Source organism: Telopea speciosissima, chromosome 7 (genome assembly GCF_018873765.1).
Source record: "Telopea speciosissima isolate NSW1024214 ecotype Mountain lineage chromosome 7, Tspe_v1, whole genome shotgun sequence".
Lineage (NCBI taxonomy): Eukaryota > Viridiplantae > Streptophyta > Magnoliopsida > Proteales > Proteaceae > Telopea > Telopea speciosissima.
Window position 1 is genome coordinate 49,443,426 of NC_057922.1, and position 22,226 is coordinate 49,465,651.

A 22,226-nucleotide genomic window follows, 5' to 3' on the forward strand; every position below is an offset into this window, starting at 1 on the left:
CGTTTCTTGTGAGATATCCAGTATAACCATGGGAATCACTGGACAAGTAGAATGAACAAGACCACATCAAATAGTTACTCCCATCCAGTTTGATGGAGCTCACAGGGAATGAAGGAAAAGCACCATGACTCATTCCTTCAGTTCCAGTTGATGCAGTAGTAAGATCAGACATCGTTACTAGTCCAAGAAGTACACCAGGTAAGGAAGATAATCACCAAAAACTGTCACAATCAGAAGAAGCCGTAGCCAGGGAGTGGTCTTTGAAGCATGAAGAAATCGATGTCACAGGGTTTTGAGATCGATAGTCAGGGTTTTGACCCTGTAGATTGACAATCAGGGTATGATCAGCAAGCATTTAGAGATTGACCTTGTAAAGTTGACATACATGGTTGGCACTATGAAAGTCGATAACAAAAAAGCAGGGATTGATCCCTGTGAAGATCTCGAGATGTCTCTTAGATCATGAGATCATTAACTCAGGTTGTATAGGATCTGAGAGACATTAATGAAGCGAGGGTCAAGGACTCTCGGTGCTCTAGAGAATCCCCACCGAGGGCTGCAGTGAAGATGGGGTAATAGGTGATGGAACTGAGAAGAAGAAGAAGAGAGAGGTGGTATGTTATAAAATCAAGAGGAAGAGGAGAGAAGGTGAGCCGCAAGAGAGAAGAGAGACTTGCGCCACTTAGGGTTGGGATCCCCACTCTGTTACCATGTTGATTGGGGAAATCTGACTTTTGTTAGTGAGACACAGCCAGCTTTATTTATAATAGAATGAAATAGGGTACAAGTACTGAAATATCCCTATGACAAATCTACCTTATACCTAAATTACAACAGGAACACATCTAAAATATATTTATCTCTAGTATAAGAAGACATCTAAAATAGATTTAACAAAGGAAGGGGAAAAAGCTTTCTATAAGTTAACTAAAATGAGAGAAAGGAAGAGCAAAGATTTAGACCATGTTAGATGTATTAAAGGTGATAATGGTAAGAGTACTAATAAGGAATGAGGACATTAAGGAGAGATGGAAAAAGTATTTCTACAACCTACTTGATGAAGATTCTTCGAGTAATACGGTCCCATAAGGCTGCCTTGCTCAACTTGACACCACATGGCGTAGATATATACGCAAAATTAGGGTTTCTGAAGTAAAAGAAGCTTTAAGAAAGATGAAAGTAGTCAAGGTCCCAGGCCCAGATGGGATCCCGATAGAAGGGGTTTTTGACAAATGCCCCCCTGAAAATGCCATTTGTCCGAATGCTATCCTACAACTTTTCTAATTGCAAAATCCCCACTACTTTCAAAACATTATAGTACTTTGGTCCCTGCCATTAATTTGGGACGTTAGATGTTAGTTTTAAGGAATCTAATGACCAAAATGCCTTTCTGATAATAACCCACTAAAATTAAAAAATAAAATGACCAAAATTCCCTCATCTTCCCCAAATCAATCAGGGTTGAAACTGATATTTTTTTTCCCAAATTGGTTAGGGTTTGAACTCATCTGGAAAGCAAGAGATCGGAATTGCAACTACCCTCCTCACATGAAACCCTAAAACTTGGGAATTCAGTCTAAGTTGAAATGAAAGAAAGTATTTAATTAGTACCTTGGAACGAATAGTGTGAAATGATCTCTTATCCTTTGTAGTAGAAACACAGCTAATTACACTAAACCCATGGTAGACCAATTCTCTCTGCACCCTCGACAATGGATGAAACGACTCTCCATTTCTCAAGCCATTGCTGCTGATAATAACTTCCACACCATCCAAACAAGGCTGGACAGTGACAAAGTACTCTGCCGGCGGCGGCGGTAGAGCCTGAATTGGGTATCTTTCTTAGGAGTCCATTGCGCATGTCATTTATATAATTTGCAGCCTCGTTCATGTGATCGGAGAAAGCTCGCTTTCCTTGCAAGATTGGATTACCCCAGCAGTTCCACACCGTACCCCTAATAAAACGGCTAAATAATAAGGAACCCAGATCAAATTTCCTAAGTAAAGAAAGAATGAAAAGAAGGTTGTAGCTAGGGTTTTGTGTACGTATCTCAATATTCTTAATTCTCAATCTCACCTTGAGATATTCTAGAGGGAGAAGTGATCGAAGAGATGCATAAAGGGTAGTCATTTCTTGCCTTCTTTGCCGCTCCAAATCTCTGTGCGTAATTCTTTTCTTAATTTTCTTGTTACAGGTTTCTGGAGAACTGGAGGAATCTATTTACCCATAAGCCATGATTTATCATTACTAATGATCTCTTGCTTTCCAGATGGGTTCAAACCCTAACCAATTTGGGGAAATTTTTTTCAGTTTCAATCCTAATCAATTTGGGGAAGTTGAGGGCATTTTGGTCATTTTATTCTTTAATTTTGGTGGGTTATTATCAGAAGGGCATTTTGGTCATTAGATTCCTTAAAACTAACATCTAACTTCCCAAATTAACGGCAGGGACCAAAGTGCTACAATATTTTGAAAGTAGGGTGGAGTTTGCAATTAGAAAAGTTGTAGGGAGGCATTTGGACAAATGAGTATTTTAAGGGGGGCATTTGTCAAAAACCCCAATAGAAGTGTGGAAGAGTATAGGAATCTGTTGTGTATCTTGGCTAACCAAGCTGTTTAACAAGATTATGAGCACAAAGAAAATGCCGGATGAATGGAGCAGAAGCATCGTGGTACCGATTTACAAAAATACGGGTGATATTCAAAGCTGCAATAACTATAGACGCATAAAACTAACAGGTCATACGAAGAAGCTATGGGAGAGAGTTATTGATACCCACCTGAGAAAGGAAACTACTGTTTTGGAGAACCAATTTAGTTTTATGCTTGGAAGATCCACGATGGAAGTGGACTCGTATGCTGTGATCCATGAGTCAGGAATCAGATGAACAAGATTTGACCGACTCATTTGTCGGGGGACATGTGTCACTGTCGGTGTCCGCTCGGAATCAATTTGCAAGAACAGAGCAGAATCATTGCTGGAATGACCAGTATGTAAATCGAATGCATGGTTCTGCAGGCGGTAGCATATCTGGTAGTGCAAAGTGGCAACAATGGAAGAGGCAACCTGTGGTGCTCCATTGATGTGGATCAGAAACTTAAGGGCTGTTGGAAGATTGGGATCTTTCAGGGAGATGTTGTAGTTTGGGTACAGTGTGTAGAAGACCGTGCCATCGTTCAGAGTGGTCTGGACATTTGTGACTGTGGCATGTTGGTACAGCTTGAATCTGGTATCTAGAAGATCCAGTTTCATAATCATTGGCAGGCCTTTGCGTCCATGTAAGGTAAGGGTCATCTTGACAGCACCTAGATGGAGGTGAGTGTAACCCAAATTCAACCATTGACGGATAAGATCCGGAGGGAATTCAATCGGAAAATACTGTTCTTTGCCTGAAGCATCTACTTGGTTTTGGGAAAACGGAGATGCCTGAACATATTCTTTTAAGCCAGGGGATTTCTTTGGAGAAAGCAGAGTTCGTACCTTCTTTGTGAAGGACAAGGAGTCTTTAGGGAAAACATCATATGGGTTGAGAATAGGGAAATTGGTCGGATGGATTTGCTGGTCAGCAGGAGTGTAGCTGAGTTCATACAGGTAATCCACCTTAGAGGCATGAGATTGAGGAAAAGTTACAGAGGAAGGGTTGGAAGCAGTCATTCGTGAAGACGAAGAACGAGGTGGGTCTAAAGCCATAATTGAATAGAGAAGGTTCACTTACTGAGAAAAGATGCTCCCCCTGAGTGGTCTAGTCTGAGGTATGGAAAGTAATAGCATCGTCTGGCAAAGGGCTGAATGAGTATACCTAGAAGGTATTCCGAGCGTTAACAGGGATATATACGGCCACCTTGCCTGGATCCCTCACTGTGCTTAAGGACTCTTATTTGGATACACCTAGTCAGAACTCTGATAGACTGGGGCTCATCCTGTTCTGAAGGAGAAGATCCGTAGAACGGCGACTCCAAGGCATACTTAGGCGATGCGAATAAAACCTCATGAATACCACTCCATTGAAGAACTCCCTAATGGAACCCGCAAGGTTTGTGGATACAAGAGCTCCCAGTTTAAGCATGCTGAACAACATTACCACTCCACCTTTAAGGAAATTTTGGCAGTTTGACGAGGCATTGAAAAGTTCCAATTTTATCTCATCGGCCATACCTTCCAGGTAGAAATGGACATGTCCTCTTTCCCTCGTATGCTCCAGTTCAAGCAAAAAGTTCTCCCTGAACCTCAGCTCCTTCGATGGGCGGATTGGTTCTCTCAATGGTCTTTCAAGGTCAAGCACATCAAAGGCAAAGAAAATGTTCTTGTAGACTTTCTGTCTCGTACCAAGGTTCCAACTCAGTCCTCCATCCCTGTTTTGTGTATGCCTCTTTGGCCATCATCAAGACCCTCATCCTCAAGGTCTAACCCTCATGACCCTGGCCCATCCCAACCACCATCTTCCATGCCAGACCTCACTACTCTCTTGCCAACCCTTCCCCCTGAAATTTACTCTGATATTTCAGGCAGAACCATGGTTAACTACAGTACCCATACTTACCAGACACTTCTTGCTGTTCTTGTCCATAAATATGGTCTTACTTATAATTGGCTAGTTTGTCATCTCGACTACCCTTTCCTTACCCCGTTCACAATCACCCACTATTTCAGTTTTGAAAAAGAATTTGTGGTTTTCTTCTAGCATCTTTTGGTTGTTCACAAGATAGCCATGAACTTCTCTGTTCATGCCCTTCTCCACTACCTCCGACAAACTTCTACAGTTTACCGTGCCCCAGCCAGGACAAATATTCTATTCCGTCTGGCTGTTCCATCTCATTTTTCCTGATTCCTTCAACTATTTGCACCCATCCCACACTGGATTAATCTCCTATCCAGTCTGCCCCATGACCAGTTCTTTGTCTCTATCCTCTTTCATCGCCTGGTGGATCACATTCATCCTGCCCTTGTCTCACCTCCGGTCCTAGACCACCACATGATTGCCTACAGTCCTTCCTTCTCCCTCCTTTGCACATCTGATGATGATCTCTTTTCCCATCGTGATGACACAGATTCCACCAGAGAACGATGGCGACAGTTCATGATCACTATGTGCATCGAGAACCAGGTGGACCCCGCCACCATACCTCCCATCCTTATCAACACCACTCATACTGCATGGGACATCAATACCACCCATCTCCATCACCCTGTCATCCATCGTATCATGATGCAACATGCAGAGCACGAGGTCGATGCTTATCTCCAGGACCGCCTCATATCTTCAGACTCAGACTAGTCACATATCATGTGTACTATTTACTTTAAGACTTTTAGTTCCTGTGTACTATTTGCTTTATGACTTTTAGGTCTTGTGTACTATTTACTTTAAGACTTTTAGGTCCTGTGTACTATTTGCTTTATGCTGCGTTGTCTTTGGATTTCAAAGCTTCTTAAGTCCGCTTAGATCTATAAATAGGCAGGCATTTGCTTGTAAAAAGAAAAAAGGTTGTAAGGAGCAAGTCTCCAATGTTTGGTGTATGTATTGGGCTTGTATTTGGCTATCTTCTTATCTCTTTGGTATTCTCTCTTTGTCTCTCCTTCTTCCTCACCCCCCCTCTAATAACTTGTATTTGGTTATCTTCTTATCTCTTTGGTGTATGTATTTTGCTTGTATGTGGTTATCTTCTTATCTCTTTGGTATTCTCTCTTTGTCTCTCCTTCTTCCTCATCCCCCCCTCTAATAACTTGTATTTGGCTATCTTCTTATCTCTTTGGTATCAGAGCCATGTTCTAAGTTTTTGCTTCACTTGCTAAGAGGAGCTCTGCTCTTCTTCTGGGTGGTATTCATGAGGTTTTATTCGCTTCGCCTAAGTATGCCCTGGAGTCGCCGTTCTACGGATCTTCTCCATCAGAACAGGATGAGCCCCAGTCTATCAGAGTTCTGACTAGGTGTATCCAGATAAGAGTCCTTGAGCACAGTGAGGGATCCAGGCAAGGTGGCCGTATATATCCCTGTTAACGCTCGGAATACCTTCTGGGTATACTCATTCAGCCCTCTGCCAGACGATGCTATTACTTTCCATACCTCAGACTAGACCACTTAGGGGGAGCATCTTTTCTTAGTAAGTGAACCTTCTCTATTCAATTATGGCTTTAGACCCACCTCGTTCTTCGTCTTCACGAATGACTGCTTCCTACCCTTCTTCTGTAACTTTTCCTCAATCTCATGCCTCTAAGGTGGATTACCTGTATGAACTCAGCTACACTCCTGTTGACCAGAAAATCCATCCGACCAATTTCCCTATTCTCAACCCATATAATGTTTTCCCTAAAGACTCCTTGTCCTTCACAAAGAAGGTACGGACTCTACTTTCTCCAAAGAAATCCCCTGGCTTAAAAGAATATGTTCAGGCATCTCCGTTTTCCCAAAACCAAGTAGATGCTTCAGGCAAAGAACAGTATTTTCCGATTGAATTCCCTTTGGCTCTTATCCGTCAATGGTTGAATTTGGGTTACACTCACCTCCATCTAGGTGCTGTCAAGATGACCCTCACCTTACATGGACGCAAAGGCCTGCCAATGATTATGAAACTGGATCTTCTAGATACCAGATTCAAGCTGTACCAACATGCCACAATCACAAATGTCCAGACCACTCTGAACGTCTGAACGATGGCACGGTCTTCTACACTCTATACCCAAACTACAACATCTCCCTGAAAGATCCCAATCTTCTAACAACCCTTAAGTTTCTGATCCACATCAATGGAGCACCACAGGTTGCCTCTTCCATTGTTGCCACTTTGCACTACCATATATGCTACCGCCTGCTTGATGCAAGATATTTGGGGGCTGCTCCTACTAGCCCTAGCCCAGCCCAATTAGATACTCCAAGGGATACCATCTCAGGCCCAAGCCCAAGCCCTGCATTTAGTTTATTTATGGTTTATGTTTTATTTTTTGAGTTATTTGGCAATTATTGCTGTAGAATAGGGATGTAAATGGATAACCAAAATCCGAATCCGCATTCGTACCCGTTTAGGGACATCCGTATTCATTTAGAGATATCCGGAAAAAAAAAAAAATCTGAATACTCCGATAAAAATTCGTCCAAAAAAAAATTGGAATACTTAATAATAAAAAATTAAGTAAATATTGATTTTGAGGGTTTTTGAAGATTCAACATGTTCTAGAATATGATGAAAAGAGAATCATGATCTAAGAGATATGGATTGAGAGTGAATTATATCCGCTGGGGGAGGAAGGTCCGGGTTACACATGGCAGAGATGTAAACGGATGGTCGAAACTCCGAATCCTTTTAGAGGTATCCATATTCGGCCAGGGAATATCCGAATCCGATCACATCCGATCCGTATCTGATCCGAATCCGATCCGTTTACATCCCTACTGTAGAAGTAGTTATTAGGGGACAATTATTTCTGTAGAAGTAGTTGTTAGGGAGTTATTTTCTTCATTTTTTTTTTTGGCCACAAACTCAATTCATTCTTCCTTCATTCAAATTCTGTTAAGCAAGCCTTCTCAAAATACAGTCTTTTAGAAAAACTCAAAATAAAAAAAAAAAATGTAGAAAAAACTCCCTAACAAGTAACAACTACTTCTACAAAAATAACCGCCCCCTAATAACTACTTCTACAACAATAACTGCCAAATTACTCAAAAAATAAAAGGTCAACATAAATAAACTAAATGCAGGGCTAGGGCTTGGGCTTGGGCCTGAGATGGTATCCCTTGGAGTATCTAATTGGGCTGGGCTAGGGCTAGGGCTAGGGCTAGTTGGAGCAGCCCCCCAATGTCCTGCATCATTTCATACTTAGGAGACTCATGGAAAGATAAAAAGAGGGCAAGAAGGATCTCCATATGGTCTTTATTAACTTAGAAAAAGCCTATGACAGAGTCCCTAGAGAGTTAATCTAACAAATGCTAGTAAATACTACAGAAGAGAAGGGCGTCAAGTAAATATGTGGACATAATAAAAGATATGTACGATGGTGTTGTGATTGGCATGAAAACTATGGGGGTCAAGGGAGTGAATCCCAATTACAATGGGGTTACATCAAGGATCAGCCTTACGACCTTGTTTATGTGTGTATGATTTAACCAGAGGCATACAAGATGAGATTCCGTGGTGTATGCTTTTTGTTGATGATATTGTTTTAGTTGTCACGGCATCTAGGCAAACTAAGGCATTAGAGGGGGCCTAGATGCAAGTCACGCAACGCGACCAAGGCGACACTAATTGCCAAGGCGGCCACCTATGCTATACGCCTTAACAACTATGGGTGGATGAGACAAAAGCAAGATTAACGGCAAGTTAGAGGTATGGAGATCAGCCTTGGAATCAAAAGGTCTTAAAATAAATAGAACAAAGAGAGAATATATGGTATGTAATTTTAGCCACACTAGGACGGTTAATGAGGTGGTGAATATTGGTGATAGGGAGATTCCTCAAAGTGATTATGTTAGATATTTGGCCTCAATACTAAATAAAGAAGGTGATATAGAGGATGATGTTGCTCAGAGGATTAAAATAGGATGGATGAAGTGGAGAGGTGCGTCTAGAGTGCTATGTGATCGGCGTATTCTTTTAAAGCTTCAAGGAAAATTTGTAGGACTGTCATATGACCGGCTATGATGTATAGTGCAGAATGTTGGGCAATTAAGAGGCATCATGTAGATAAACTAAGTGTTGTGGAGATGAGGATGTTGATATGGATGTGTGGCAAGACTAGGAAGCATAAGGTATAGAATGACCATATTAGAGCTAAATTGGGTGTAGCTTCGATTCATGATAAGCTACATGAGAGTCGTTAGAGATGGTACGGCCACGTACAACGAAGACCTAGGGATGCTTCAATACGGAGGAGTGATTTGATTTAGATTGAAGGTACTAAAAATGCCAAGGACAGGCCTAAATTAACCATTGAAGAAATGAGGAAAAACATGCATAGCTTAGGCCTCCTATCATGTATGACTTCGAATAGAACTGATTCGAAAGCATGGATCCATGTGGCCGACACAAGCCCAACTGACAAGGTGGTATAGTTGTCAAGGCAGCAAGGCGACCCAAGGCAGTGAGAGGTGTCTAAGTGTTTAGGCGACAAGGCGCCCGCCAAGGCGTTGCCTAGGCGACTAAGGCACCCTCAAGTGTTATTTTTTATTTCCCCCCTTTCTAAAATTATTTAGTGTGCTACAATATTTTAGTATGCTACAATTTATACCTTATATAATAAAAAATCAACATTAAGCCTCCTTAAGTCATCAAAAATCAACATTAAGTAACCTTAAGTCATCAAAAATCAACATTAAGCCTTAAGCCTCATCAAGTCATCAAAAATATGATCTTATCTATAAGTTATTAAATTGCTCTCGATTCAGCGAGATGTTCTTGTTCTCTAAGAAGTTTGACTAGTCAAATGATTTTAGTTTTACATGAGACTTTTTGTATTAGTTAGAGCACAAAACCAGCTTTCCAACAAATCCAAAAGTGCTTAAATCTGATTTATATTGAAGAAGTTATGTTCCGGTCAAACCTTTTTTGGTTTGCGTGAATGCTGTCAAAATCGCTTTGAGTAAAAATATTTTTTTATATATAAAAAAAAATGAATATTTTACCGCACTTCTGGTTTTTAGCAATGTTTTACCATATTAAGATTTATAGAATTTTAGATTTGAGAAAAACCCCAACATTTGAAAGTTCAAAATTTCACCTACTGTCGAAAATCCAGTTTTTGTTGTGGAACTGAGGGGTTGATTTTTTATCCTTTTGGAATTTGATTTTTTAAATATTTTTATCGGATTCAAATAGGGGGGTATTTTCTTATTTATTTAAATATCTTAAGTAAATGTTTTTAAAATCATTTACTTAAATGATGTTTGGCATAAATAAGGGTCAATACCGGAACCCTGTACCACTAAAAACCAGTGCAAGGTGCCCTGCAATAAGGCGGCTGTCGCCTAGGCCCCAACAAAACCTCCTGGATGCCAAGGCGGCACCTAGGCAACGCCTTGACAACTATGCAAGGTGGAGGTACATAACTGAATCACAGCCTTTTCAAATAAAGGCACACGAGGGACTCTAGACTCGAAATAGTAGACTGAGGAAGCCCAAAAATGCTGGACCAGTAGATGTGAGAAGACTAAGGGACAGAGCTTATCAACTCAAGGTGACCGGTCTAAGATAAGAGTTTATCTTTCCAAAGCTGAAGCCTTTTGCTAAGGACGCCTAAGATGGGGGAACAATGGTGGGCAGACAGTCTCGAAGGATCAAAGGAAGGCCCAAGTATCTGACTGGGAGTCGGCCCAAAGGGAACCCAATCATCTCTGAGAAGTAAGCAGAGGATTTGTCACTAACCCCAGCTAGGAACAAGATCGACTTGGAACAATTGATTTTGAGACTTGACAGGCTTTGGAAAAGGTGCAGGCAGGTAAAGACAAGATGGACTGGATTGAGGAGTCAGCGTTGGAGAAGATCATGAGATCGTTAGCAAAGGTCAGGTGGGACATTTTATGGGATTTACATTTGGACATGTATCAAGTTATGGTCCAGGTCTACTTTGAGTTGCACACAACATCTTTATTAATAGGGCCAATTCCAACAGTTAGAGATATAGCCGTTTTATGATTCTTGAACTCTTCTGGTCAACTGCCTAAAGTGCCTGGTCGATCGTTTAGCCTAAACTAGCCTAAGATCGTTTTAGGACAACATTCAAATTGGCCAGTTGACTGCCGTGCAAGCTTTCTGCACTGACTTGGCTCTTGGCCAGATGGCTGGTTGACCGCCTGGCAGAACTCTGCATAAGGCTGGTCACGGCCAGTCTGCCAGTCAACTGCCCTGTCATCTGGTTGACCGCCCAACCTTTGGTAAGTCACCAAAGTCTTCTTCAACTTTCTCCTTTGATATTAGTCGACTTCCTTAGGTAATTGGGTGACTAAACCATTTTAAGGGCTTATGGGCTTGATGAGACATTACATAGAATTACATAGGATTTTTAGAAGTAAGAAACTAATTCTATATGTCTATGTCTTGAGGCTTGTCTTGACCTTCATGCATGCTTCCCAGTCTTGTATCTTCAACATCTTGACTTGCTCATAACTTGGTGAAGCTCCAAGGTGTTGATCAAGGCTTCATCTTATTCTTGGATGTAGTTTACTTGAGTTGATCTCCCAAACTTGTTCGATGCTTGAAGGAGGGAATCCACACTTGAGCTATGGGAATGCGACTTGACAACATTTAATAAATAAGATCAGTATCACCAAAAAATCACGACCATGTTTAGATCATCACCAAAACACATGAAAAAATATCATATGCCAACAAAGCAATGATGCCTTCTTGAATCTAATGTTTTAATATTTTTTTTCCATTAATATTCTTAAGAAATCATTAGCCCCTTGATGTAGAAATGGAAATCAATAAAGATATATACTGACATTAATGTCAAAATCAAGGGAATACCAAGGATCGTTATTGCTATTTCTGTATATATTTTACTGTTATATGCTTACATGGAAGCATTATTGGAATCTTTATAATTCACAGGTGCATGGAATGCCAATAACGGTAGGCGTTGGCAGTGTGATTTTTGAAGAAGGGTTTTCTTTGTTGTTGTCGCCAGCTGCTGCTGGTTCTGTTTGGAACGCTCTTGTAAATCTTGGTGTCTTCCCAATGGGTGCTAATGCATTTGAAAGATTGAGAATACTTCAAGGTATGAAGCTCTTGATGACAGTTCTCAAATGGGATGCTTAAGTGCTTTGAATTGCATATTTCTTAGATTGTTTAATAAATTTCTCTACCAATTTGAACACATTTACAATTTTCTACCCTGCCATTAAATTTGCAACATTTTTCTGGGCACATTATAGGCCTTGTAAAGTATTGCTCATGTAGCCTACTTTAGTAATTACTTGAATTCATCAATCTCATTTGAAGTTTGACTGTCTATAAATATAGCGTCTTTGTGCTGGGTACAGATCCAGATGTTCGGTAGAAAAAATCTAACGTATGATGATATTAGTACAAGGAAAATTGATGGGTGGTGCGAATTAAGGAAAACTGATGGGGAGTGCTAACAATTATGGCAAATTTTTTAAGTATCTTGATGGTGTCCTGAAAATTCTAGGGAGCAAGAAACATTATGAGTTTGTCTCAGAAGAATAGTATCCATATTCCATTGTTGCAACTAATGGGAGGCATTTTAGTCCTTAGGAAGTAGCTCCAGATTTTGATCATTTGACAGCATCAGCATTCAAGTCCTTGCATATTTTCCCAGCAAGAATAAGAGCAGACATATTGAAGATTAAGATGTCAAATATGGCATGGTGAATATTATGGTGCCATTTTTCGAGCATGCTCTTCCAAGTTGTCTGGGCATAACCTGGGCGCTTCCTAGGCGTCCAAACTCTTTCTTGGGTCCAAGACGACAACACGCCTTGTTGACACTTCATGAGCTTGTGCTGATATATGTTTATTGTTTTTGTTTTTTTGATGAAAATATCCCATGCTTTGTTTTGTGAAGAAGAAGAAGAAGAAGAAGAGAAATCGAGAGGAAGAAGATAAGAGGAGATGTGCAACTTGGGAGTTACGTGATATGTGTAATCTCCCTCAATACTTCATTATATATTTAGTGAAGGGTAAAACAGGAAAACATAAGACAAAAATAATAAGAACCTAGATAAAAATACCACTCACATATCTCGGTATTAGTGAAGGCACTAATACCAAGCCATACACACTTCACGCTAACTCTCCCCCTCAAGCTGGAGCATAGATGTTAATCATGCCCAACTTTTTACAAATATAATCTACTCTTGCACTCCCCAAAGATTTTGTGAACGCATCTGCAAGTTGTTCTCCTGTACAAACATGACCAAGAGAAATCAGTCCTTGTTGTAGCTTCTCTCGAACAAAATGACAGTCAACTTCAATGTGTTTCGTCCTTTCATAAAACATCGGATTTGACGCAATATGGACATCAGCTTGATTGGTACTCCCCAGTTTCATTGAAGAACCATTAACAAAGCCAAGTTCAGCCATTAATTGTTTCACCCACATTAGCTCACAGGTAACATGTGCCAACCACCTCGATCTGACAAGCCACATCCTGTTTCTTGTCTTGACAAAATTCCAACCCCCCAATATCCTGTCATAGTATTAAATCTCGTGAAATCTCGGTCGAGATTTCGAATATTTCGAAAATCTCGACCAGGGCGAGATGAAATGATACCTCGAATAAAAAAAAAAACCAAATCTCGGTCGAGATTTCGATTATCTCGTGATATATCGAGATATTGGTACATCTCGTGAGATATCGCGATTCTCTTTTCAAAACACCTAATACAAAAGGCAGAAAGCGTTAGTCTCGGTCGAAATTGCTGCTCTTTTATGGTTTGTTTCTTCTGTTTTCTTCATTCTTCAAACTCTCTTTCCTGATTTGTTACCGACCTTCGAATCTACAACGGAACCACTTGGAGAACACAAGATTCAAACTTCTTAAGTTGTTAACTTGTTATTGACTTAATGTACTTAATATTATGACTTAAGTTATCACTTATGAGTCATTCACTTTATGTTTCCAACTTCCAAGTCAATTTACTTGTTTAAATTGCTTATTAATCATTAATTTATTATGTCCTCTAGAACTTAAAGTCTTAAACAATGTGTATGTGTAATTAACTAAGTTATACATTAGGGTTCGATCGTACATTGCCAATCAATGGTCCAAAACACCACTTTGGGTGACTATTTTTGCAATTTGAACATTTAAATGTGTTTATATAGCCTAAAATAGGGTTTCCATGAAGTTTAAGGCCTTAACTTGGCCGAAAACCCACCGAAATGACCTACTGAAACATACCAGAAAAAATGCAAAATTTCGACCAAAGGTCAGCCCGAAACGCCGAAACGAAATGAGTTTTCGAACTATGTATCCTGTAGTAGTTCTCCTATCAACCGGAGACCTTGCCTAATTAGCATTTGAAAAACCCTCTATCCGCCCATGGCCATAATCACTGTAGAGAAGACCACATCCAGGAGCCTTTTTAAGATAGCATAAAATATGCATAACAGCCTCCCAATGAGAAGTCCGAGGAGCAGACAAGAACTGACTCACCATACTAACAGGAAAGGCTATATTAGGCCTAGTCACTGATAGGTAATTCAACTTTCCAGCAAGCCTCCGATACTTCTCTGGATTAGGCAAGACATCTCCATCGTCTGCAGTAAGCTTCAAATTGGGATCCATAGGAGTATCGAGAGGTTTAGAACCCAACATTCTTGTCTTTGACAGAAGATCAAGAACATATTTCACTGTGAGAGAAATTCCTTTCTTTGATTAAGCAACTTCCACACCTAAAAAATATTTCAACCTTCCCAGGTCCCTGGTCTGAAATTTCTACTGCAAATGCGTCTTCAAACCTTCAATACCAAAAGCATCATCTCCTGTGATGACTATATCATCAACATAAACCAAAAGAAATAATTATCCTGCATCAGAAAGACGGAAAAATACAGAATGATTACTATCACACCATGTCAGCCCAAATTCTAACACAACCTCAGTGAATCTGCCGAACCAAGCTCTAGGGGACTGTTTCATCCCATACAGAGACTTTTTCAACTTACACACCAAACCAGACTCCCCCTGAACAACAAACCCAGGAGGTTGCTCCATATAAACCTCTTCATCCAAATCGCCATGCAAAAACGCATTCTTGACATCGATCTGATATAAAGGCCAATTGTAAGTAGCAGCGAGAGATATCAAAATCCGAACAGAAGTAAGCTTTGCCACAGGAGAAAATGTATCCAAGTAATCAACACCATATACCTGGGCTATATTGCCACAAGGCGGGCCTTCAAGCGAGCCAAGGACCCATCAAGGTTCACTTTCACCACATACACCCATCGACAACCAATAGCCGATTTACCTGAAGGTAAGGGAAGAAGATCCCAAGTCTGATTTTCTTCCAATGCCAACAATTCCTCATTCATAGCAGCCTTCCAACCTGGACTAGACAATGCCTCTGCGACAGACTTAGGAACAGGATGATTTTCAATAGTGTGTAAACAAGAATGAAAGGTTGAAAACAAACCAGCATAGGAAACAAAGTTAAAAATGGGGTATTGGGTACAATCTCGAACCCCCTTACGATGAGCAATAAGAACATCAAGATCAGAAGGAGGTTCCAAAGGAGGAGGATCATTACCTATTGCAGAATCTGCAGGTAAATAAGGAGATGGGGCTGAAGTCGCAGTCGCGGGGGTCTAAGTACGTACTTTCCATTGGTGACGTTTAAACACAATAGGTTGAGAGTGCGTAGGTTTAGCTCCGGTGGCGTAGGTTAGGGGTTCCTTCGTTTTCTGCAATGGCGGTCCCTCCCCTCTTGGGAGGCTCGCCCCCCTGACCCCTCTCCACCTCTAGGGTTTCCTGTAGGTGGGACAGCGTCGTTTGCTGCTGTCGTTTCTTGGTCAACCACGCTGCCACCTGTCCAGGTAGAAGTTAAAAAACCATCTTCGCATTTTGGAGACCCCGCGGTCTTCTTCTCCAAGGAGGAGCTTGCAATCTCGGAGAAGACTTTTGCGACTTCGCTGGTGGCCAAGTGTAGTTATGGGAAACCGCCGCTGTTCAAGATTAAGGAGCATTTGCAGAAGACGCTTTACCTGAAGGGCGATGTGTTCGTCTCGTCCCTGGACCCTCGCCATATCCTGCTGCGGTTCGCGAACCAGGAAGATTTCTTGAAGGTTTGGCTTAAAGCCCAGCTGCATATCCAGGGATACTTGTTTCGATTCATGCGATGGTCTTCGGACTTTGTGTCTGGATGGGAGTCTCCAATGGCGCCGCTGTGGGTCTCTCTGCCGGGGCTGCCAGTCAACCTTTACCAGGGGAATTTTCTCGTCTCAATTGCATGTGCTATTGGCAAAGTTTTGCGTGTTGACGGAGCTACGGCGAACTGCACGAGAACTGTGGCTGCAAGGGTGTGTGTGGAGGTCGACCTGCGTGCCTCTCTCCCTTCGAGAATCTAGATTGGTTGTGGGATGTCGGGGTTTTATCCGAAGGTTTTCTATGAGAGCAGGTAGCTTATTGTGATATTTGCTCCAAGCTGGGGCACAAGAATGAAGAGTGCAGGAAATCTGTGAGCAGGAAAGAGGATGGTAGAGCAGGGGAAAGTGATGCCATCGCTATTGGAGGACAAGCTGACAGGGACGACGCTGGGGTTTTTATTCCTTGGGGAGAAGGAACTTCCCGGAGAGGTGCTACGGCTGCAGGGGAGGCTTCATCTGGTTTGGCGAGGCCTCGCCGTCACGGGGAAGGACGGTGGCGAGTTATAGTTTTGCGCGAAGGGGTAGCCAGTGACGTTCAGCTTGCTACTGGTGCTACAGTAGCCAGAGAACTGGAACCTACGATGGTGCGCAGCGATGGTGCTGCTGGTGAGCCGGAGTGCCCAGCGATGGTGGATATTCAGCCTGCGGTGGATAATATGCAGGCCAGCCTTGTCTCCGGAAGTACCAGGGTGGAGGAGGAGGCCCAGCTGGTGCAACCAGTTTTGGAGGAGAGCGTGCTGGCCGTGGAGGAAGGTGAGTTTTGTGTTGGCGAGGGTCAAGGCAGGTTAGGGGCTGACACTCTGACAGTTTGGGTAATCAATGCTTAACGATGGTGGACCCAACAGCCTTTGGCCATTCAGTGGGCAGTGACAGTGGTACGATCAGCTTTATTTCTCAACCTGAAGGGGTCAGTTCGCAAGGCTATTTTGCACAGGGAGCTTTGCCATTAGGTTCCAAGGATGATGGTTTTGTCTCGGCCATGCCTGAACCTGAGTTGGAGCGACAACATATGGTGGAGAGTTTGAGGGCCTTCAGCTCCACTCTGGAGGAGAGGGTTCGCGTGACTCTTGGGAGGTTAGAACAAGGGAACAGTGCCTCCGCACCAGTAGGTTGCCGGCTCCGCAGTCGTGTGCATCCCAAAACTGCTTTTCTTGGAGCAGCTTTTATGTATGACAGGAAGAAAATTAAGAAGGCCAGGCAAGGAGGACATAACAGGGATACGGCCCATAGACGTGTTACGAGATCGATGCGATCGACGGCAGCCCCTCGCAATGTTTCCTTATGAGTTGCATCTTTTGGAATGCTCGAGGTGTTGGAAAGAAGCCGACTATTCGGTGTCTGAAATCTTTGGTGAGTTTACACAAGGTGGACATTGTAGCTATTGCTGAACCCCAGGCACAGGCTGCGAAGGTGAGATTGGTGATGAGGAGGATTGGGCTGGAGTCTTATCATTGCTGGACAGGCTCTGGATATTTTGGAAGACCTCTCTGACTGTCCGTGTGGTGGAGGAGCATGATCAGTTTGTTACCCTTGAATGTAAGGAGGCCAATAGGGGGACTTTTCTTTTTTCCTTTGTCCATGGTCGTTGTTCAAATGTGGAAAGAAGGGTCTTGTGGGAGAGACTTGAGGTGTTTTCGGGGGAGGTGTCGCACCCTTGGGCTATGGGAGGTGATTTTAATGTGGTTGTGTCCCCCCTTGAGAAGCTGGGTGGTCGTCCAGTTTGCTCTCTCTCTGTGGAGGAGTTTGGGTCATTTGTGAGTAGGGCTGCCCTTGTTGATGCGGCCTATGTTGGTAACATGTTCACTTGGACAAATAATCAAGTGGGGGCGGGTAGGGTGATGGCTAGGCTGGACAGATTTCTTGTTAACACTGCTTGGCTGACAACCTTCCCAATCAGCTATGTCACCCACGCCCATCGGGCTTTCTTTTATGATGGCTGGACAGCAGGCTTTCTCTTCCTTTAAGTTTCAACAGATGTGGCTCTGGCATCCAGGCTTTCATGATTTCATCAAGGACCAGTGGGCTCGGCCGGTCTCTGGCTCCCCTCTTTATGTGCTGTTTCTGAAGTTAAAATTCCTTCGTAGTGCGCTGCGAAAATGGAATAAGGAGGTCTTTGGCAATATACACCAGAAGGTGAGGGACGTTGAGGACTCGGTGTGCAGAGCGGAGGTGGTTTATGACCAACAAACCTCCGATGAGACCAGAGAGGCTTTGGTGGCAGCTAAGGAAAATTTGAAGGAAATTCTCCTACAAGAGGAAATATTATGGAGGCAGAAATTCAGGGTGACCTGGTTAAAGGAGGGGGATTGAAACACGAAATTCTTTCACGCTAGGGTGAATGTTCGAAGGAGGCAGGCTTGTATCCAGAAAATCAAGGGGGGGAATGGAGAGTGGATAATGGACCCTGAGGGGATCCAGGCTGAGGTGGTGCGGCATTTCTCTGACATCTTTTCTTCTCAAGGTTGTGTGTTGGATGTTGATCTGCTATCTGTGGTTCCAAAGGTTGTCTCTGAGGTTGATAATGCAAGACTCCTTGTGTGGCCCACGAGGGAAGAGGTCAAGGGGGCTGTTTTCTCTTTGTCATGCGAGAGCGCACCGGGTCCGGATGGCTTTACTGGCTATTTCTTTACCTCGTGCTGGGATAGCGTGGGTGAGGAGGTTTGGGCTACGGTCCAAGATTTTTTTGCTGGAGGGGAGCTTCCCGGGAGCTTCCCAGGAGCTTCACCTCTGCAAACCTGGTCCTCATCCCTAAGAAGGACAACCCCGAGGTAATGTCTGATCTCCGTCCTATTAGCCTCTGTAATTTTGCTTACAAGATTATTGCCAAGATCTTTGCTTCCAGGTTGGCAGGTATCCTCCCTTCATTAATTGCAGAGGAGCAAGGAGCGTTTGTGTAAGGCAGAAGTATTCATGACTCCATATCCATTGTGCAAGAAATGGCCCAGGACATTAATCGGAAAACCAGGGGGGGCAATGTAATTTTTAAGCTAGACATGGCGAAGGCCTATGATCGCCTGGAGTGGGTCTTTCTCTGGCAGGTCCTCGCCAAGTTTGGTTTTAGTGACGCCTGGATCAGTTTGATTAAGAAGTTGGTTGTTAACTGTTTGTTCTCTACAGTGCTAGGGGGCAAACAATCGGGCTTTTTCAAATCCTCTAGAGGGGTGCGGCAAGGTGACCCCCTCTCACCAGCTCTTTTATCATCGCTGAGGAGGTGCTGAGCAGGGGAATTAAAAACTTGTTTGTGGAAGGGCATGCTTCCTTTTACAAGCTCTCAAGAGGGTGTCCGGGGATTTCTCATTGCCTGTTTGCAGATGACACTATTATCTTCTCTAGGGCGCTCAAGGTTTCACTTAAACAGATCATGGGTTTCCTCGGCAGGTACGAAGGCTTCTCGGGTCAGCTGGTTAATAGATAGAGGAGCTGCTTTGTGTTGAGTGGTTTGGCCACACCGGCTAGAGCCCACTTAGTTGGAGATAACTGGTTTTCCTAGAAAATCTCTCCCTATTACTTACCTTGGAGCACCCCTCCATTTAGGGAGGATGAAGATTTGTTTGTTTGATGGGTTGATTGAGAAGATTAGATGCAAGGTGGCAGGTTGGCAAGGGAGGCTGCTTACAGCAGGAGGCAGGATTACTTTTATAAAGCATGTCCTGTCCTCAATTCCAATTCATGTTCTTGCGACTCTGGCTCCACCCAAGGCGGTGTCTAGGCGTGTCTACGGAATTTTTGCTGATTTCCTATGGGGCTGCTCAGAGTGGGGGAAGAGAAAACACTGGGTTGGATGGCATAAAGTTTGTAGGCCAGTTGGGGAGGGAGGGCTAGGGATCAGACTGCTGGAGGATGTTGGACTCTCGCTAAGGCTCAAAGGCCTGTGGAGGGTGCTAGGGGAGCGCTCCTTTTGGAGTGATTTTTTCAAAGCTAAGTTCTTTAAAAATCAACATGTTGTTCTATCAGAGGCTAATAGAACAGGCTCAAAGTCTTGGAGGCACCCTTTGGATCACAAGGAGGTCCTGTTATCGAATTCCAGGTGGCTGCTGGGGCCAGGTAATATTCTCTTCTGGCTGGACAACTGGACGGGTTTTGGTCCGCTAATTGACACTGTAGACAATGGTCTTGGGGTTGATGTGGGTCTGTGGGTGAAGGATACCTTTTGCGAGGATGGTACTTGGAAGCAAGAAGTGTTGGACAACATTGATTCAGAGGCCATAAGAGAGTATATTTCGTTAGGCTCTTTTTTCTTGTCGGGTGGTGAAGATGTGCTGGTTTGGACTCTCTCTAGTAATGGCTTGTTCTCTACCAAGGCGGTGTGGGATGTTGTGCGGGGTCAGTCGCCAACAGTCTCCTATGCGAAGTGGATATGGAATAGCACGCTCCCGGTGAAGATGGGCTTCTTTTCTTGGCAGCTGCTGAATGGAAGGATACCTACAGATGACTCTTTGATGGCGATAGGTTTTCCACTTGCCTCGAAATGTTGTTGTTGTGGTAGGCCTCAGAGAGAGACAACGGACCACTGTCTTATTTCCGGAGGCACGGCGATTAGAGTGTGGGACCACTTCTCCAGTTTGTTTGACATCACCCTTCTTCCCACTCAGGGTGCGAGGAGCAGGGTCTTATTCTGGCAGAGTTTAGCAGGTGGACATGGGCTTAGTGCTTTTATTACTGGGATTCTGCCATCCCTGATCATTTGGGAGCTATGGAGGGAGAGAAACTTCAGAAGACATGATGACAGGAGGCGGACAGCCAACTCCATTATTGCTTGCATCAAAGCCTGGGTGAGGGAGTTGCCCTACCCGACCAAGGTAGGCACCCACGGATCTGCTAGGGAAACCTTGATCTTACAGTGTCTAGGTCTTGCAGCTCCCATCGTAAAGTGCAAACGGCCCATCCCAGTATACTGGTGCCCCCCCTTCTCCTCGGTAAAGTTAAACGTTGATGGAGCTTGTTCTGGTAACCCTGGCCTGGGTGGAGGAGGGGGGATCATTAGAGACCGGAATGGGAAAGCGCTGGCAGCCTTCTCTAATTTTTATGGGCCGAGTACCAACTCACTGGCGGAACTCAGGGTGCTGAGGGATGGCCTAAGGTTGTGTAAGGATTTGGGGTTCACGGATGTTGTGATTAACTGTGACTCATAGGCAACGGTTAGAGCAGTTAATCAGAGGAGGGGTAACTTATGGGAAGGATGGTATCACTACAAGGAGATTCAACAGTTATTTGCTTGTACTCGGGCCAACATCACTTTTACCTACCGGGAGAGCAACAGAGCGGCTGATTGGTTGGCCAAGCACTCTTGGCTTGCGATAACTTCTACTGTTTATCAGCCGGAGAGCATGCCGAGTGGTCCCTTTCAGGCCATTCTCCGTGAGGACAAGGCTGGTCTTCCTGTCCTACGAAGCTAATGGCTTGATTGTTTTATACTCTTGTATGGGGTGGTTGTTTCTTGAGAGGTGTGATCTTGTCTTGGGTAGGGTAAGGCGGAATGTCCCCCCCTGTATTCTTTATTATTTGCTCATTGATTTTAATAAAGGCTTAGGGGCCAGCCCGGGTCCCAGGTAATATTCGGGGTAAAAAAAAAAAAGGTTGAGGTGCCGGTGATGAGGCAGCCTACGGAACATGGTGAACAATGGATTGAACAATAGAAACGGGAAGATCATCATCCAAGTCAGATACAGTAAAAGACGAACTATCATACGGTATAGACTCAAAGAAAGAGACATCAACTGTAACAAAGTATTTTCGCAACTCAAAAGAATAACAACGATAACCCTTTTGGGTACGAGAATAACCAACAAACATACACTTGAGAGCCTTGGGATCCAACTTGGAAACACTAGGACGATGATCATGGATAAAGCAAACACTACCAAACACACGTGGTGGTAAAACAAACAAGGCACAGAAGGAAACAATAAAGAAAAGGGAATACCACCACGTAAAACAAAGGAAGGCATGCAATTGATGAGGTAACATGAAGTTAAAACAGCATCTTCCCAAAAGGATTTAGCAACTTTCATTTCAAATAAAAGAGAATGAGTAATCTCCATTAAATGTCTATTCTTCCTCTTAGCTACACCATTTTGTTGTGGGGTGTAAGCACAAGAGGACTGATGAATAATACCATGTTAAGTCATAAATTCAGCAAAAGGGGAAGAAAAGTATTCCTTAGCATTATCACTACGAAGAACACGCAAATGATTTGGAAATTGATTAGTTACCTCATTCACAAAAGCACAAAAGATAGAAAATAACTTAGAACGATTTTTCATTAAGTAAATCCAGGTAACCCTGGAATAATCATCAACAAAAGTTACAAAGTAACGAAAACCCAAAGTAGAAATGATAGGACACGGACCCCAAACATATGAACAAACTAACACAAAAGGTTGGTTAGACTGTTTATTGACTC

At 43.1% G+C, this 22,226-nt stretch overlaps 1 protein-coding gene across 3 annotated transcripts in view; it reads left to right on the plus strand.

The window, feature by feature from the left end:
• Nucleotides 1-22,226, plus strand: part of LOC122669302 (putative transferase At1g60990, chloroplastic) — an 80,592-nt gene that overhangs the window by 41,745 nt on the left and 16,621 nt on the right. For all 3 annotated transcript variants that reach the window (XM_043866045.1, XM_043866046.1, XM_043866048.1), the window contains one exon: nucleotides 11,543-11,708. In XM_043866045.1, coding sequence (XP_043721980.1) covers nucleotides 11,543-11,708 — 166 coding nt within the window. The remainder of the gene's footprint in view (nucleotides 1-11,542; nucleotides 11,709-22,226) is intronic.